This window comes from Grammomys surdaster, unplaced genomic scaffold (assembly GCF_004785775.1).
Source record: "Grammomys surdaster isolate TR1022 unplaced genomic scaffold, NIH_TR_1.0 125548, whole genome shotgun sequence".
Taxonomy (NCBI): domain Eukaryota; kingdom Metazoa; phylum Chordata; class Mammalia; order Rodentia; family Muridae; genus Grammomys; species Grammomys surdaster.
This window is the reverse complement of record NW_021620397.1, coordinates 734,976-750,370: the sequence shown is the minus strand read 5'-3', so window position 1 is coordinate 750,370 and position 15,395 is coordinate 734,976. Positions and strand designations below refer to the sequence as shown.

At 39.6% G+C, this 15,395-nt stretch overlaps 1 protein-coding gene across 3 annotated transcripts in view; it reads left to right on the top strand.

The window, feature by feature from the left end:
• Tafa2 (TAFA chemokine like family member 2) overlaps nt 1-15,395 on the top strand; it is a 449,137-nt gene that overhangs the window by 152,390 nt on the left and 281,352 nt on the right. For 2 of the 3 annotated variants that reach the window (XR_003713839.1, XM_028786550.1), the window contains exon 2: nt 295-506. The exons of the other annotated variant lie outside the window; for it this stretch is intronic. Coding sequence is in view for 1 of the 2 variants with exons in the window: in XM_028786550.1 (XP_028642383.1) it covers nt 496-506 (11 nt within the window). In the remaining variant the exon portion in view is untranslated. The remainder of the gene's footprint in view (nt 1-294; nt 507-15,395) is intronic. 3 annotated transcript variants of the gene reach the window in all.

Below are 15,395 nucleotides of genomic sequence, written 5' to 3'. Positions count from 1 at the left end.
GAGAGTATATGTATATGTGTGTATGTGTGTATGTCTATGTGAGAGTAATGTATATGTGTGTATGTGTATGGAGTATGTATACATGTGTATGTGTATATGAGTATATGTGTATATGTATGTGTGTGAGTATATGTGTATGTGCATACATAAGTATGCATATGTGTGCATGCAGGTACTTGTTACATATGTATGGTATATGCTTTCATGTGTGTATGTACACATTCATTCACTGGGACCCAGAGGAAGATGTTGGATCCCTGCTCTATCAATCTCCATTGTATCTCTTTTACACAGGGTCTCTCACTGAACCTGGAAATAAGCTGGTGTCCAGCAAACCCCAGCGTCTCTGCCCAGTGACCGTTATAGGAGCGTAGGACCATACTGCCCATCAGTTTCATGTGGACACTAGGACTGAACTGGTACCCGTGCTTGTGCAGCAAGGGCTCTTACCCACTGAGCTATCACTTCAGCTTGCCATGAGTATCTATTCAATGAATGATCATCAAGTAAGAATATGTTTGATAGTCATTTAAAGAATTAGACCACATAGAGATGACCTCTTTTCTTCATTTCTACAAAGAACTCATATTCAAGCCAGTTTCTGGCTTGAATAATAATAGATAATTTTATACAGTAGTTATAGACAAAGTGGACTATATCATGACACGTGGATGTGGCTGTGTTGGAAACACAGGCAGTCACTCACAGCTTTTCCTGTTGTTTCCCTGATACCGCAACTATAACTATCTTTCTACTTACTTTTTGCAATATTTGATTATTAAAAGTTAATGAGAATTAGTTTTAATATTAACAGAGTTGATTAAAAATATTTAAATTGTACTGATATGATAGTGGATTCTTGAGCTTATCATTTAAATTCTCCAGACTATAATTTTTAGGAGTTTAATGATGTTAACATAACATACACCTATTATTGACTATGGAAAAATTCACGAGGAATTAAATAGAAGATTAATGGAGCAATTTGGAGAAGAAAATAAGGGATCCTATTGTGAGCCAAACATCCTGCTTTGGTCCTGTGTAATATACACTCAGTCAAACACAGTTAGCATAATTCGGCAGCCTACACAAAGCAGAGGTGCCCGTCCTTTAGATTTTTCAAATGGCAAATAGACTGAATATCCTTATTAAATTGATTAATCTATTTATTAGCCAAAACAAATCAGAACGAGCATTACAGTCGAATAGAGTAAAAATAAAACTTGAATTACAGACCACTGTATGTGAGTCTGTTTTCACTGAGTGTGCCGACCGACCCATTGGCCCTTCCTGTGGTAGGCGTTTCTAATAAACACTTGTCTCCTGGTCATTCATCTGATTAGTTTGAGCAGGAGGTGCCTGAACTTCATCCCTATCTTGCTTAGTGTGTGGGGCTAGCCAGGGTGTGGGGGTTGGCTTAACATGAAGAGGTTTGACGCTTGACACTGCTTGGTAATAAAAAAAAATATATATGCTCTGTTTTTAGATGTCCTTTCATGACCAAAATGCATCAAATTGCTGCTTATAGTGTTAAGCAGACATAACAGCTGGTTGTGCGTTAACTGGGTGTAATGGCCTGTGTGCTTAGGAACCGTCTAGTGCAGCCTTTTATTTGTCTTGAGCATAGTTTGTTATTACTCATTCTGTGAATGGACCAGGCAGAATCACATGAAATGGCCTACAGTTAGCTGATTTTGATGTATAAACCTTACTTTTTCATACAGTTCAATATAAATCTAAAGCCTTTATCCATTCCTCTGTAGAAATATGTTCTAATTAATAATGAGAAGAACTTGAAATGGTATTATTGGTACTTTTTTTTGGTTTAAAAAAGATACTAAATGATTCAAATGGATTTTTATAGAGAACCCCCTAAACCAGTGACTTGACAGGCAAATACTCAAGCATTTGATATTCAGCCTATTCATATGTAGATGATTTGACACATGGAAGAGTATTATATATATACATCGTGACAAGATTGTCAGTAAACAGTCTTTGCTAGTTGTTTAAAACTGGTAATTATGTGTCAATAGAGAATCAGGTGACACTGCTGATGGTGCTGGATTCTCTTTCCACATACTGGTTTTCAATGAGAAACAAACTTTCACCACAAAGAAATGAAGTCTTTGTCATTAGATCAAACGTAAAAATGTGTCAAATTATAAACAGCAAACATCTTTCCTAGGGGATTATGATCTGTAATGAAAGAAGGGCATCCTAAGTCCCTAAGTTTTGACCTTAGGGTGTGGCATTGCCTTAACCCGTAGAGGTTTTATTCTCTAGGTAGACAGAAATGAATGTGCATTCAAAGACTTTATGGAATGGGCAGGCATATAGTGATGTTTTTTATGGAGATGCAGGAAGAAGGTGGTATTTCTGCCAAAACGTGATGTAACGCACGATAATTTCAGTGTCTGAAAATCAAGGCTAGCAGCTTGAGCTCCGTGCTACACCAGACAGACTGAGGTAACTGCCCAGGTACCATTTAACATGTCTGTAAAGGGGCTGGCGACATATGTCTGTGTTTTCTTGCAGAGAAGATTCTTAGCAGAGAGAGAATTTTTTTTTTCAAGTTTTGAATCATAAATTTTTATTCATATTTTCTAAATCCCCTATGAGTAGGATAATGATAATCTTAATAAAATCCATGATGAAATGGGAATTCTCATCAAGGGTGAAGATGTTCCCTGTGATGTTGTTGCTTCCTGTTTTGTTTTTGTATTTTAAAACTAGCAAGCCCTCCAAATATTCTCGTATCTGTTATTACTACTGATCCAGAGGAGTTAATAAAGTACCCGATGTTTGTAAATATAAGTAGCCTTAAGCAGGTTTGTTGTTTTCCATTGTTAAGAAAAAGACCACTTAGTTTTATCAATGCACAAAGAAGAATTTTCATATCACTTCTGGACAAAAAGTAACTATTGTTATTATAGAATTTAAATAACTTTTAAAAGCGAGACAGATACCCATATGTTGCTCTCAGGCTAGAGCTTCCCAAGGCCATGAACATTTCACAGTGGATTTTACTAGGAAGAATATTAAAATTATTATTAACACAAAAAAATGATTTTCATTCTTTTTTCATGCTTTCAAGAGCTTTTGATGTGTGAACCAGAGATCTTGGCAAAATTTGATCAAGTTCTTACGCTCTTACCTATCAATTTGTCAGAATGTATTACTGAATTTCAACAAAGAAATGTTTGTTAGAGTACATTGTTTGCTACCTTCTTTCCAGTGTTTTACCTTACCATGGTTATATCCTCCTGAATTATAATTTTATAATTATTTTGTGACTAAAATTACCAGCATAGATGTTTATAATTTATCATTTACCGTTGACCTCTTGGACTTGAATGCACTGTAAATTGAGTTGATGGTTGGTATTGTGCCAGTCACTGCTTTGGAAGTACACTTTGCAGCCAGATCCTAGACCAATGCTGGCCATGTTATTGGTAATATTTTTGTCTGTTTCCTGATACTAGAAGGCAAGAAGAGCATAGTTAAAAATCATCTCATAAAGTTAAAGTTAATTAACTTTTTGTTTCTTCACAATATTCCACACAATATTCTAATTTTTATTAGACTGGAAAAAAAAAGCCCAAATTACCTTGGAGACTTCAATTCATAAGTTACAATGTCCTCACCAAAATAAATATTAGCCATAAAAACTAGGATAGACCCTCATGAATATTCAAATTATTCCCCACATTCCATAAAATATGCATTATTAGAGGTGCCATCATTTTGGTACATGGAGATGTTTGCGTCTTTGTCAGAAAAGAGACATGTGTGATATAGTTAAATCTTACATTTGTGTTCCTCATGTTTTTAGTGTGCATAGTTTGGTCTGTATTATTTTTATATTTTTGAATGGGCTCACTAGGCCCTCCTGGTAGTACGATGCTTCAGGTTTCTGTACATTGGATCTTTAATATAAACTTTGCAACTTTAGCACCCCGTGTCCTGAAACTGAAAAGATGCAGTTTTGGATAGTTTACATCTCATCAGCTCTGGAGCTTTGAGTCTAGTACGGACAGCTGCCATTCTATCTGACATGTAAAAATGGAACAATAAGAGAGTGTATGTAGACTGACTGCGTGTTGAGTTAAATTGTGAGCAATCCTGTAGTTCTACATGTATGGGAAGGCTGTAAAGGAGGCCAGCCCTATAAGGCTGTAAAGGAGGCCAGCCCTGTAAGGCTGTAAAGGAGGCCAGCCCTGTAAGGCTGTAAAGGAGCCCAGCCCTGTAAGGCTGTAAAGGAGGCCAGCCCTGTAAGGCTGTAAAGGAGGCCAGCCCTGTAAGGCTGTAAAGGAGACCAGCCCTGTAAGGCTGTAAAGGAGGCCAGCCCTGTAAGGCTGTAAAGGAGGACAGCTCTCCTGCACCCACCCAAACTCCACTTCATCTTCACCATGTGCTATGAGTTTATTGGGATAAATCTCATAATGTTTTTAATCTTAAGTTGACCATGGAAGGAACGTATATCCTTTATCATCACACTAACAACGCTTGCTCCTCTGATACTTCAGTCTCTGTACACCCTCTCTTGTCTCTGTATACCCATAACTCCTCAACCCCTAAGAAACTTACTGCTTATACTTTCTGGAGTTCCTGGCCCATCATAAGCAAACAATTCTATAGTTTCAGGCTCTCTTCTGGTACTCTTCCACTTTCCTGCTTGAACAGCCATTCTTGCCTGCAGTTGACATCAGGCGTCTAATGCTTGACCCCTGCCACTGCTACGCATGTCACCACTAGGCTTAGAGATGCTCTTGTTTATGTGAAGACGACTGTCCTCACAGTGGTTTGCACATGCTTCCCTCCTCACTAGCCCCCGGTCTTTGCCTTAGTCTCAAACTACTGCACTCTACGGACCCTTGAATCTCTTGACCTCATCTCTCATAGCTTCCACTATGAGCCTTCTCAGTTTAACCTCCTCATTTACTTTTAGTTCTTAGTGACCCCAGTGTTGTATAGATGGTCCTTCCTGTATGCTTTACTCTTCTTGGTCTTATTTTCTAACTACAGCCAACCCCTTTAGCACTCATACCAAGGGTTTGTCATTACCAGTGGTCTCCGTTTCAGATATCCCATTGCCACCATTTTTGGCCCTCAGGGACTACAGTGGTCCTTTGGCTGTATCTGTGCCTTCCCCGCTTAGCACTAGACTGTGAAAGAAATGTTGTAGATACTGATGTTCTTTATATTGCTACACACCAAGAGGATATGCTAAAGGGTCAGAAGCAAGAAGTCCAAAGGGCGGTAGAAATGAGGGCCAAGGGTTCTCTCTGTAGATTACGATGTAGCCTTGTATATTGTTGAACTATGCCTGCTGACCTCACGGAAGATCGGGCTGGCTGTGATTGCTTTTTACATGCAATGTCAGAAAACCCTTCATAGAAGGTAAGTGCATCCATCTCTTGAAACAGTGGCCTGTTAATGCTGAGACTGTTCTTCCAGATGTGGCAGTAGCATAGCTCTGTTCGCTCCTATTCTCCAGAAACATCTGTAGAGTACACAGGAGAGTACAGCAGGGGAATCGGCCAAGGGAGATAAGCAGGAATACAGGCATACTTATAGAGAGTCCCCTTTTTGTGAGGCTGTGATCATGAGTTCTGGCCTCAAGTCTCCTCTTCTGCTAACACCATTATCCTAGACAGGATTTTGACCTATATTTAATGAATGTGGGCAGTATGGGATGATGGTATTTTTCTCTAACCCTTGCCCGCCTATTTTGGCTTTTAGAAAAAAGAACATCTAGTTCCATCAATAGAGAATGTTCTCGTGCACCATTTGACAGTTACTTTCTCAAAGGAATTTCGTCTACGTCCTGTGTGACTCATTAAAGCTTTTAGTGTTGCAGGCAAATGACATGCTAATTACCAGCCGCACGACTTCAGGTGAGGTTGCTAACGTCTCAAAAATATAATTCCTCTATTTGTAAAACAGTTATAATAGTACCGTTTTACCATGATATTAGTCATGAGATAGAAACCATGTAGGTGATCCTGTCCAGCGCAGGAGAGACGTACTGGGTCCCCCGTAATGAGTAGTTTTCTTTCTTCATGTCAGTTAAACCAACTGAAGTCCTGATCCAACTGCATGTTGCCCTTACAGGTGAAAAATCTTGAGTATGTATGGTAGTTTCTGTGACGTGAGTCAAGTCAAAACAGACCACAACAAAGAGATTGTTTTAAGACCATCTCGTGAAGCTTAAAAAGTTATCTAATTTTAAATTAAAAACAATAAGCATGGAGAGACTATTCTTCATTTTCAGAATTTAACACGGTCTTTAATCTTTTCTTAATTAATCATTTTATTTGTTTACATTTTAAATGCTATCCCCTTTTCTGGTCTCCTCTCCATGAACCCCCCCTCTTTGTCTCTAAGAGGTGGGTCCTCTACCCATCCACCCACTCCTGCCTCACCCCTCTAGCATCCCCTTCTCTGGGATATCAAGCCTCCAGAGGACCAAGCACCTCTCCTCCCATTCATGCCAGATAAGGAAATCCTCTACTACATAGGCAGCTGGAGCCATGGGTCCCTCCATGTGTACTCTTTGGTTGGTGGTTTAGTCCCTGGGAGCCCTGAGTGGTCTGGTTAGTTGATATTGTTGTTCTTCCTATGGGTTTGCAATTCCCTTCAGCTCCTTCAGCCCTTCCTTTAACTCTTCCTTGGGGTTCCTGGGCTCAGTCCAATGGTTGGCTGTGAGTATCTGCATCTGTCTTAGTCAGGTACTGACAGAGCTTCTCAGAAGACAGCCATATTTAACTTTAAAAAAAATGCCTACCCCTGTGTTTCCTAGTATAGAACTAGTAACAATATATTGAACACAAGGTTTTATAAGTGAAAGCATGTACTGGTAGCATACTGGCAGAATGCAGATATTAAATGGTGGACACTCTCGTGTCAGCAGGATGGAGGGACTTGCGGATGCCCAGGAAATGCGAGTTAGTTTGGACCTTCTTTGTCCTTTGGGGTAGTTGTCCTGGCTGGTGTGGCAGATGTCTCTTTTCCTGATTAATAAACAAAGTTGATTTTTCTCACATTCATTCTTGGCGCCTACCTCACAACAGGTGGCCAGTCAGGCTGCAGTCAGCTCTGCAACTGCTGGCTGTCAGGAGCTTTGCAAACCTTCTGTTATGATTAAAGCACAGTTTAGAGGAAACTTGGGGTAATGAGCTGGGTTTCTACCGTTTCTTCACATACTTACTTGTGAGCTCAGTAAGATAGTCTGGTGACTCTGAATATACTTTTTTTCTTCTGTGTTAACATGCTTGGTTGCAGTGGACCAGGTTCAGCAACATAACAAGCTTTTACTGGGTGGGTAGCTTAGCATTATTCTACACGTGTCTGTTTTGAGTCTTAGGGAGAATCAAAGTGTTAGTTTTCCAAGATCTACTGGCTCTTACATAGAGAGATTGGTGTGAGGGAATAAGGAAGGAAAAGTAGATGAGACTTTTTATGAAGGAGCCAATGAATTGCGACTAGTTTAGTTCATGGTAGACAGACTAGCTCACTGAGTCCAGATCAGTTTGACAAAGCAGAAAGCCAGAATAAACCCAGCGAAGGGAAGTCATGCCTGTTTGCCTCAAAAACTTGGCATCGTGCTGAGTCCAAGGAATCTTAATCCTTATAACCACTGTCTTCCTTCACCATAAGGTGGTCTTCTGGGACTTGAGTTCCACCTGACCCTGAAGCCTGCCATCACAGTAGGTGATTTAGTGAGTAGCCTTCTAAATCAGTGAGAGGTTTTTTGGCACAGGGACAGATGCTAAGCTGGAGAATATAAGCCCAGGGACTCTCAGCCTGTGTCATCTCAGAAGTGCAGCTGCTTCTAGGGCTGGTGGTGGAGCAGCCGTGAGCTTGTGATGCAGGCCCTGAGTTCTACAGAGAGTGGAATTAGAAGCTCTACCATATCTTTCCTTGCCAGTGACAAGTTGTGTAAATTATGAAACCCTTGTAGTCGTAGGTTTGTCCATCTCTAAGAAGAAAATTGTTTTTGCTACATATAAGTCTTAAAACACAAAAATACATCTTGAGCAGGAGCTGTCATATAGCAAAGTGCCACCCATGTGTATGTCTCTCTGTATATGTGTGTGTGTGTGTGATTCTCTGTGTGTGTCTCTATGTGTGTGTGCATGTATATATATGTAAAGTAAAATTTGATGTTTGTAATGTAGTACAACAGTCATTTTCTAGGCAAAGAAAAAAGTCATTACATTGTTTTGGGATACTTGTATGAAAGTGCCCTATAAATACAAAAATAATTATAACCACAGCACAAAACTGCCATGACTATTTTCTTCCTTTGCTTGTTGTAATAAGTTTTACTCTTTAAAAGTTTTAATTTCAGGCTAGAGAGAGAGAGAGCTCAGTAGTTAAGAGTACTTGCTACTCAGTCAGGAGGAATGAAGTTTTGTTCTCAGCATCCATGCAGGGTTCTTGGGATCCAAATGACAGTCTCTCTAGCTCCAAGGGATGTGGCAGCCTTTTCGGGTCCACCTCCACCCACATACACTTTGTCATATGCTTGTGTAGACCTACAGACAGGCAGGCAGACAGACAGACAGACAGACAGACACACACACACACACACACACACACACACACACACATATACACACACACAGTTAAATACCAATAAAATATTTTTTTTTAAAAAAATCAAATTTATACAACTGTTCCTCAGAATAATTTGATTTTTTTCTAGTGCCTTCTCGCTGCTACCTTAATGCTCTGTGAACAGCACTCAAGCTTAGTAACTCTCTATCGATTGGTTGTTTAATTTATTATTGTTTATTAATTCATTATTTGTTTAATCGTAAATATTATCCTTGTAGTCCCTTTCTGATTTCTAGGGCCATGACAAAGAGCAACAAACCGTATGCTAATTCTTCATCTTTTCATCGTACAAATACACCTTGAAACAGCAACATCTATGCAAATCCTTCCTTCAACCTAGGAATTTTTCATTTCCATATTTTAAATTAGCCTGCTTTCAGTTCAGTGATTTTGTTTAATCTTATAAATATGTGGCAGATGCTGTCGAGCTAAATTTAAACATTAGGAATAATTATTATCAAAGTAGTGGCCCGTATAGATCATTCTGTGAACCATAGGAGAGTCATTATTCAAAAAGAGAAGAGAATTTCTTGTGAAAAAAAATGTCTTTGAGCTATTGATTTTGAAAAGAAAGACCCTAAAATTATTATGAAATCGAATAAGCTAGAACTATAATTTCCAGCTGTGTTCTGATGTACCTCGTGCTGTTTGATACTGCTGCATAAATGAAGCCATCACGACCAAGCATTTAAATGCAAATTTATAGTTCTAAATGTTCCTCTTTGTTAGCATTGCTCTGTTTAAGCCTGGGATCCCCATGGGATTTATCACAATTTTGAGTAGCCTTTGAAATGGAAACTTTTCATGGAACACAGAAGACAGAGATGGCGTAATTCAGGAAACTCAAGAAACATATACTCTTTCCCAAATCGCAGAAACCAAAGGAAAGCTGGGCAAAAATGATCACTCTCTTCCAGGTGACAGGAATCAGAGGTATCTGTAGGACCAGCCAGGAAATGCGCCACCTGAAAGGTCAAGTGACGCTCTAACTGGAGAAAGAGAAGAGTCAGACCAATAAATGGATCGGCCTATCCTACTGATCACAGATGTTTTCCCAAGAGGTTGGAAAGTCACGTGAGCAAGAAGCCAGGCCACTTCTTGTGGGTTACTTCCTGTACCTCTTCCAGAGGACTGGTACAGGGCTGGAGGACAGGTCCAGAAGAAGTTTTCTGTAGCTTGCTGTCTTTCTTTGTCTGCATCCGTCTATCTAATCAGGTAAGCCTCTGAAACAGGGTGAGCAGAGGAAATCACACCAACGAGATCACACCAAGAAAAATCACACTAATGGGACACTTGGCAACCTCTTCTCTCATAAACATTTTCTCAGAGGCATAACAGAAGAAATGGGTAAATTTTAACTAATTCTTTACATGGTCAATATTAACGTTCATCTGAAAGGATGACCTGAAATCTTTTCCGAATTGTTATCCTTTTAGTAGCTTAGAAAGCTCCTCGGGCCGGGCGGTGGTGGCGCACGCCTTTAATCCCAGCACTTGGGAGGCAGAGGCAGGTGGATTTCTGAGTTCGAGGCTAGCCTGGTCTACAGAGTGAGTTCCAGACAGCCAGGACTACACAGAGAAACCCTGTCTTGAAAAACCAAAAAAAAAAAAAAAAAAAAAAAAAAAGCTCCTCGGAATATACATCTTTAAACAACCTCACTCAGTGGATACCTGTATTGACTGGTATAGGTGAGGTACAGGAAATGAAGCATGGTTGTTTGTTTGTTTTTTTTTTGTGCTTGTTATTAAGAATAACTTGTTTTTAGGGGAAGCTTCTGTACTGTACTGTACTGTACTGTACTGTAAGATGGAACACAAGTCTGTACAAATCAAAGCTGGAAAATCAAGCTGGATTTGTTGTAATTTCCTACCATAAAAAAACTATTTTTTTTGTTAAATGCTTTAAAAATGAGATGCTCATTCTTTTACGCAAAGCACAATACAAAACAAATTAAAATGAGTTTAAAACAATAACGGCCTAAATGAAAAGCAACAATAAAAATTTTTACAAAATTCTACGTGTTCTGCTTGGGTACGTGTGACACATCTTACGGTGAAACAGATTCCTGCCGTGCTGACAGGAGGCTGTCTATTAGTTTGTCATTGTGCAGAAATCAGAATGGTTTCTCGTATGGGATATTTGCTTCATTAAGTTGTAAAATGAAAGTCTCCAGAGGTTGTGTGCTAATCTAGCAGTACCCACAGTGAGAACTATCATAGCATCATTTTAGAAGTATTATACTTGGCGGCACATATCTCTCTGCCGAGGCAACTATGTTTTTTTTGTTTTTTGTAGCTCCAGGGTCATTCATTTTGTATGAGCACAGTAAAGTTAGGATTCTTAGGCTGTGACTTTGGGGGTGATTGTATTGTCAGCAGTATATAAATCTTTGCAGGAAACCAAAAAACATGAATCCCATGATTATGGCGCTCCTTGCTGACCATCCTAGTGCAACCGAGAATGAAGGAGAAGGAGGAGGGGGATCTGAATGGGCAGCCTGTAAGACAAACTCAATGAGAGAGCCAATACTTGGAAAACCTGCAATTAAATCAGACAGGAAAGCACACGTTAGAACTAACCAAAGCATCTGGACTCTCATCAGCTCACCTAAAATCTATCTAGCTCTTCTATAAATTTTTGTAAAGTACTTACTAAAGTAGATTGGTTTCCCTGTGGCAATAAAGACGGCCAGGATGAAGAACATAATTGAGAAGCACATGCATGTGGGAGGTATTCTCTTTATCTATTATCGTATCCCACCTTCTCATACTTTTTTTCTGTCACCACCAGCCCTCCTTACAGATCTCCTCTTGCCTACCTTCCTATCTTTCTGCTTTGCTTCATAACCCACTGAGTTTAACCAGGTCCGAAACCAGTGGTTTGGAGTTACCCATTGGTGTCTGGGAAGCTCACCAATGGGTATGCAGATTAAGGCAATGACTGCCCTCTGTGTGGATGTAGTAGCCAGAGTTCAGCAGAAGGGATAGATTCCCACGAGACTCTTCCCAGCTATGGTTGAAGGTTGATAAGCCCAGTCTTTCAGAGCCCTATCTTGTAGCCATAGCTGTTGTGACATCACAGTAGAGAAGGCTGCGCTATGTCCCAGCATTCTGATCTTATCATTCTCTTCTCACGGGCAGATGATCTTAACATCCCAAGGAATGAATGCCATTGTAAAGCTTGGATGGATTGAACAATACAGACGTGCTCTGAGACTCCTTCTCTGTGTTCTGTGTTTTGTTTTCCCTGACCAGTCAAAAAAAAAAACCCCTTTTACTGGTATGCAAAATAGTCTAGATATACTATAGGATGTTCCGGTTAAAAATTATGTTTTCTAACTTTCGGCCCATAAGTCTTGGTTTGGTAACGCTGTGCTATATGGGCTTTGATCCAATAAAATGGTAATTCACACATCTGCCATGTAATTTTTATCTATTTTCCCAGTAAACTCTGAGCCTATAAAATACACTCCTCCCTCTCCTATGTAACTTATATAATTTAGTAATTATAAACTTAGATCTTAACTAAAAAACAAAACAAAAACCCAAGCTTATTTAGAAGGACGAGCTTATTTCCTGTACATTTTATGATAGAAATCAAGCCACGTGTGACATTTTACAGAAGGCCAGCCTCCTTCCCATCTGTCTGTCAGGCCACTTTTCCTGCCCTTCTTTTCCCAGACTCTTAACTTAGTAGCCTAAGGTAATTATCTCTGTTTCTTTAGTATTGCCACTGGAGAACAGGTTCAAAATACCAATGGCCTTTATGAAACATTGACTCCTATTTTCTTGGTGTAGTTCCGATCTCCATTTTTTCTTCCCCTTTTTCTTTCTATGTCTTTTTTCCCCCTTATCAGAACGTGCACTCACAAAACCACTTAGAAAGTAGATGCTTTAATAAGACTTTTAAGAATTAGGTGTTTCCCAACATGTCATCTCCTGTTGATGGACTACATAGTGACTATGTTTGCTGTCTAAGATTGATCATGTATTTTCTCCCTTAATGCTACCCTAAGGATGCCAAGACATGGCAGGTACTTATCAGTGTATATCTATGCTGCCCCAACACAGCATGATAGACACACAGTCAATAATGTTTGTGGATGAATGAGTTATTATCCAACTACCTGTCTTGCTTGACAAAGGGAGTCAAAGTTATGCTTCTACTATTCCATTTATTCAACTAGGAACAGAAACAAAATATATAATTTGGGATACAAGAAATTTATTCCTACAGAAAAAGGTTAAATCCAATTGTGTTTATATGTACCTGGGTGAACAAGAGTTATTCACACAGATTATGTATATAAGGACAGAATGAGTTAATATCACAACAGCCCCTTTCAAGTACCTAGTAGCGCAGAAAGTACTGCTTAGTGTGTGTCAGCAATTGTTATTGTTTTATTGCAAGGGAGAAAATGGATAAGGATGGTGGGTACCTCATATTAGTTTTTCCTGGGGCAAATATATATCCAACTGTTGTGTTTCCTATTTCACAAAAGGGTCATGAAGTGCAATCAGATATATTTCAGCCAGGATAACTAAAAATATATAACCAATGGTGACACAGGCTTTCCTAAATCCCATTGTCATTAAAGTGAAATGGAAGGTTTCAGGGTGATATATAAAGCTCTTGTCTGTGTGACCTCTGATTGTTACCTAACAGAAGCTTCTCCTCATGCCCAGGCCTTTCCCCCTCCATCCCTTAACTTCCTGCAGCACGGTGAGAGTATCTGCAGCCAGTACTTAACATACTGACTTGTACGGGTTGAGTTCCTTGATCATATTCACAATTAGACCTTGTTTTGTCTCCTGAATGTTAAAAACCAGAAATTCTGTCTCAGCTTTAGCTACATTTATAGCTTTGCAATGGTGCTTTGCAAACCATGTTTTCTTTGTTGCAATGACTGTAAATCTGACTTTTTATTTTATTTTATTTTTGAGGTAAAGTTTTATACTGTATCCCAGGATAGCTTATACTGTGGCCCAGGATGGCATGGAACTCAGGATGCATCCAGGTGGCCTCCAGACCTATTGGTATCCTCTTGCTTCAGCCTCATGAATCTCTGTGGTTACAAATGTATACAGGTTTACTTACAGAACAGTCCCTGAATACAGTGTGTCAAAGAACAAATGTGGTTGTGTTCAAATAAAACCTTATATGGATAACATAATTTGAATTTTTGAAAGCACCAATAAATATGTATTTATTAAGTAAAAGGAAGAAAAAACTTCTGAGGGTAAGAGGGCCTACAATGGAGACATACCTAAAATTTAGACTTTATATGATTATTGTGGAATAGTATTCTCATTTTGATTATGTTTCAAAATGTAAAACTTGTTCTTTGATTGTGGGCTACACAAAAGCAGGCTGTGGGACAATTTTGGACTGTGTGATACTGTCTGTTTCCTGGTCTGAAAATGCCTGGTATCAAAGTAGTGATCTTAATAGGCAGGAATATATGTGAAGTCTCTAGAAGAGTCTGCTAGTATTGAAAGAGTTTCAAACATAAGGACAACCTTGTATGGGTGTCTGTTCCTGGTGGTATAGGACCTACACCCTGAGGGTGGTGTAGAGGAAAATACAATCTGGTCAGTAGGTAGTTAACTTTCCTTTATCTTTTTTTGCTTGATCCTTCCACCTTTTCTTGTTACCTGGGTACCAGCATGTTGACAAGGCTGACAGCCTCTGGGAGCTGCCTTTCTGTATCAACATGTGAGCTTTGTGTGCTGTGTTTGTCTTTGTTCCTTTCTTCCTTCCCTTTTCCCTTCCACTCTTCCTCTTTTTTCTTTTTGTTTTTGTGTGTGTATGTGTGTGTGAGCACATGTGTAGCGGTCAGAAGACAACTCTTACTACATTCATCATGTTGTTACTGTTTGTCTTGTTTTGCTTTGTTTTTATTCATTCTTTCTTTATTTTTCTTCCTGCCTTTCTTTCTCTCCCTCTCTTACTCTTGTCTCAGGATATTTGATTACATTGTGAACTCCAAGATTGTGTTATTTAATCGAAAAAACCTGTTTCTAGTTGTGGTGTGGCTTAGCCTTAGCACACACTTTTAATCGCTCTGGCTGGAATACAGACAGGCCCTTTGTACACACCTTTAATCACAACCAATGAAGGTAATGTTAGTTTGTAGAAGGAAGTACTCATGCTTTAAATGCCTAATTGGATGGCAGATAAAGTGATGAATCAGAGAACGATCTGACAGAATAGGATCTGCCCAACTCTCATGAGGAGAGAGGAAAGTGAGGCTACATAAGAGAGCAGTGCATGCAGGGAAGGAGGAAAAGAAGGAGGTGGTTTTACTGAGACAGTTGTACAGAGACAGGTTGCAGAGAGAGAACAAGCCAGACACAGGTGAAGACAGAACGAGCCAGAGAATGAGAAGGAGCCAGAAGATTGGAACAGACTGCCAAGCAGATCAATTCACTCAGGAGAGGCTGAGAGAAAAAAGCCAATTGAATCAATCAGTCACCTTGGAGAAGAGTCTGAGCCAGAACAGCTGAGCTGAACCAGCCAGCCAGAGTTCAGAAAGGCAGGGGTGAGCTTACTCAGCACTAAGTCTCAGAGGCTGATTACATTCTAGCCCTCGATGGGATTGTATTCGAGGTGGAAGCTTCCAGGACTAGGTTAGCAGATAGTGGCAATACATCTCTAAGACAACAATTACACCAGGAAAACAAAAGATAATTATATTCTCTCTCTCTGTGTCTCTGTCTCTGTCTCTCTCTCTCTGTCTCTCTCTGTCTCTCTGTCTCTCTCTCTATCTC